The 3,799-nt window shown below is 38.1% G+C and overlaps 1 protein-coding gene and 1 pseudogene across 1 annotated transcript; both read right to left on the reverse strand.

Moving 5' to 3' along the window:
- Positions 1 to 627: 627 nt before the first annotated feature.
- Positions 628 to 2,342, reverse strand: LOC148761150 (uncharacterized; annotated as a pseudogene).
- A 507-nt stretch (positions 2,343 to 2,849) lies between these two features.
- On the reverse strand, positions 2,850 to 3,563 carry LOC18592493 (receptor-like protein EIX1). Its single transcript, XM_007019273.3, has one exon. It carries the CDS (start codon positions 3,561 to 3,563, stop codon positions 2,850 to 2,852), a length of 714 nt encoding a protein of 237 aa, XP_007019335.3.
- Positions 3,564 to 3,799: the final 236 nt, after the last annotated feature.

The following is a 3,799-nucleotide window of genomic DNA, read 5'->3' on the forward strand; positions in this document are numbered from 1 at the left end:
CAATTCATAGGGTTTGGCAACAGGGTGCAATGTCCAAGGTTTGATGGGGAATCCAATTGCTCTTCTCTTTCTTCCTTTTCCTCTTTTTGGTTTTTACGTCTTAGATCACATGCCTCTCAAATTTGAAGAATAAACATATTATTTGTGTAAACAACCCTAACTGTAGTAGGTCTAGCATAAGTTTTATATTAATTATAAAATTCCTTATAATATAATGGAACCATTCAATTAAATTTTTGAAGTTCTAAATTTCTTTACAAATAAGTTCAACTTAATTTCTTCATTTTATATTGTCTTTACCATATTAAGATTTGAGGCTATTAAACTCTGCACTAGTCTTGAAAAGGTATAAGACTCATATAGGTATATGATCAGAGTAAAAACTTATTCCACAATTGGTTTTTTTTTTTTTTTTGTGATCCTCATGTTTTCTTACAAGTTAGATGAAAAAAATCAAAAGATTTGAACTTTAAACTCTTGGTGAATACAAAGAAGATTAAACAAGTAAACATACTAAGGATAGTTCTTCTGCTGAACATACCAATCTTTAGAAATGGATTGATTGCGCAGTAGTTATAACAAACAAAGAAAAAAAAAAGACAAATGTATCACTAGTTTACAGTTTTGGAAATCAAGGATAGCAAGTCCTTACTTCCGAATGATAATCAACTACGGTATCACCATGTAGATTGTCAAGAAGTGATAGTGCCACAACCCAAAAGATTGCTACTACTCATTTATTGCATCTGATGATTCTAGCTACAATTTGGTCAACTGCTGCCCAATAGCTCCTCTTCCGTTTTTCACTCATCAAATAAAGAACCCCGAAAAGTCCCCAAAAGCCAACTACATACCCTACAGTCCCAATCGCATACACCAATTTCCACTGTCCGATATCTTCCGCATCACTTGATTCCGTTGTTGGGGAACCATTAGCGTCACATTCGACACTATCGGGAGCTCCACATAAGAAATTGTTTCCAGTGTATGCTAACCCATCTCTGCTCAGTGTGTCGAAGTGTGGCCCTGTTGGAATTTTCCCGCTTAGATTGTTGTACGACAAGCTTAAAGTGGAGAGTGAATCCAATAAGGTCAATGTTGTGGGGATCTCTCCACTTAGATTAACTGAGGTCGAGTGACTCCAAGTGGCTCATGTTTCAGATGCTGGATGGGATGTTACTAGACAGGGTGTTTTGTGTGAGTTTAAGTGGATAAAGCCCTTGCAACAGCCCTAATTCAGATGGAAGGCTTCTGCTTAGATTGTTGCATGAAAGATCCATCCCATTATGGTATGTGCAGACCACCTTAAGCTGCAGTGACAATCCCTTAGCAAGTAGATTCACTTCAACACCAATATATTTCCCTGAGAAGATAAACCCAAGAAAATATGCATCCATTGGTTGATTTATGATTGTCTTTAAACCAGATAACTTTTTTGGGATAGGACCAGACAGTTGATTATTGGAGAAGTCAATGAATTACAGATTTTTTAACACGTTTATCTCTTGTGGGATTGAACCACTGAATAAGTTGAATTCTAACACAAGAATTCAGAGGTCTTGCAGGTCTCCAATGAATCGGGGGATCTTTCCTCCAAATTTGTTATTTCCCATATCAAGAACCATAATTTTTTTAAGTTTATGGATAACCGAAGGGAAAGGACCATTAAAACGATTGACACTTATATCTAAGAAACTCAATTTTTTCACACCTTGCAATTCATTTGGAATACCTCCGCTAAGCTTGTTCCCACCAAGGTTTAGATATACGAGAGATGTGCAGTTACCTAACATGGTTGGACCCGTTCCTCCCAAGTTGTTGTTGGAAAGATCAAGCAACATGAGCTCATTTTTTGCTTGACAGAGGGAAAATGGGATATGACCAAAAAGATTATTGCTGGAGAGTGCCAAGTATCTAATGTTCCCAAGTCCAACCTCTTTAGGAATGTAGCCAGTGAAATTGTTTGCGGATAAATCCAAGGCTTCTATGTTCTCAAGCCTTTGAGGGATTGGTACTTGAAGTTGATTGTTTCTTAAATTAAGTGTTGTGGGTAAGAAAAATGACTTTAGCTTAATGTTAGGTGGGATAACCCCTTGGAGTTTGTTAAGGGAGATGTCTAAATAACCTAAATTGGGAAGATTGAACAGCCAAGAGGGAATTGGTCCTGATAGGTTGTTATTAGACAAACCTAAAAATGTTAGTTGGGTCAGGTTTGATATGAAATTTGGGATTGTGCCTCCTAAGTTACATGACCCTAGGGACAACACTTTTGGTTGAAACTTGGGTGGAAACGGTAGTTGGTTTACTTTCACACTTAGCCCACTAAGTCCAAGACTTACCATATAGAGAGTCGAGTTATGGAAAAATGATGACAGTGAAGGTATTGTTCCATTCATCTTGTTGTAGTTAACTGCAAGGTAGCGGAGATCATGGAGCTGGCCGATGCAATCTGGTAAGTTTCCAGTAAAAGAATTACCCACTAAAACCAGATAGCGAAGAGAGGAGATGCTACAAATTATGTCAGGTATGGATCCATGGAAAGAGTTCTGAATCAAAGATAGATATTTCAAGCTTTTTAAATTGGATATTGAAGGTGATGTCTGACCAGTCAATTGGTTCAAATCCAGTAACAATTTTTCTATCCTTGAAAGGTTCATCATGGATGCAGGTATCTCGCCCTGAATTAAACAATTGTATTTTGTGAATTCAACTAATGAGGTGAAGTTGCCAATGGAGGGTGAGATGGATCCAATAACATGAGTAAATGATGTGTCAATTGATTCTAATGCAGGCCAGGGGACTGCGAGCATGGAATGCAAATCAACTATAAGATCAGAGTTGTTTCCCATTTAAAGTACCTTTAGTTGAGGAAGGTAGGGGATATGGCCTTGTAGGTTTGATCTGGTGAGATCAAGGATTAAGAGAGAGGTGAGATTGGCCAAATTTCTTGGGATTTCGGATGCTATAATGTTAAAGTCCATGAACAAATGAGAGAGACGTGTGAGGTTGAGAAGCTGCTCAACAGGAACCTTGCCAGAAATCCCGCAATTTGATAGGTCAAGTAACCTCAGCTTGGAAAGATTTGATATTGGTTTAGCCCACAGGGCTGATCGAGATGACTCTGATAGATCAACACCACTCAATTTTAGTTCTCTAAGATTATTCAGTTGTTGTAACCAATTCAAATTTGATGCAGAGAGACTGCCTCTGTTTATGTATGTGTATAGAGCACCAGAATGAATTGTCAGAGTAGAAGACAAATTAGCGAAAATGGATGAGTAGTCCCAGATGCTAAAGGACCAAGAAAGATCAAGTGCTGTAAGGGAAGTAAGGTTGGTAAACTGGGTTGTCATAGAATCATTAAACATTGTGCTTGATAAATTGAGGTAAGCAAGTCCAATGAGATTTGATAATCCTGTTGGAATCTTTGATAATATGAAGTTGTTGAAACTAAGGTCAAGGTACCTGATATGAGGAAGGGAGAAAATGGAAGAAGGGATGGTATTGGTAATAGCAGTAGACAGGAAGTCAGAGAAGGAGACAGGTTCTGAATTCACTTTCATTATGAGGTTATCCGGAAAGGGATTTCGGAGGTCAAGGGTTGTGACATGAAGTGAGTCAGAACAACGGATTCCATACCAACTGCAGCAGTTATGGCCTTTCCACGAAGACAATCGATTTGAAGAGTTTGTGAGATGGGATTTGAAGCTTATCAATGCTTTTCATTCTTCTGCATGACAAGCATTGATGACAGAAAGTTTGAAGGGAATAAACAGTAGGAAGAGAAAAAGGGTCATGA

Source organism: Theobroma cacao, chromosome 8 (assembly GCF_053813885.1).
Source record: "Theobroma cacao isolate CCN51 chromosome 8, ASM5381388v1, whole genome shotgun sequence".
Taxonomy (NCBI): domain Eukaryota; kingdom Viridiplantae; phylum Streptophyta; class Magnoliopsida; order Malvales; family Malvaceae; genus Theobroma; species Theobroma cacao.

Coding starts and splice junctions, on each gene's coding strand:
- LOC18592493 (XM_007019273.3), bottom strand. CDS start 3,563: ATGAAAGTGAATTCAGAACCTGTCTCCTTCTCTGACTTCCTGTCTACT.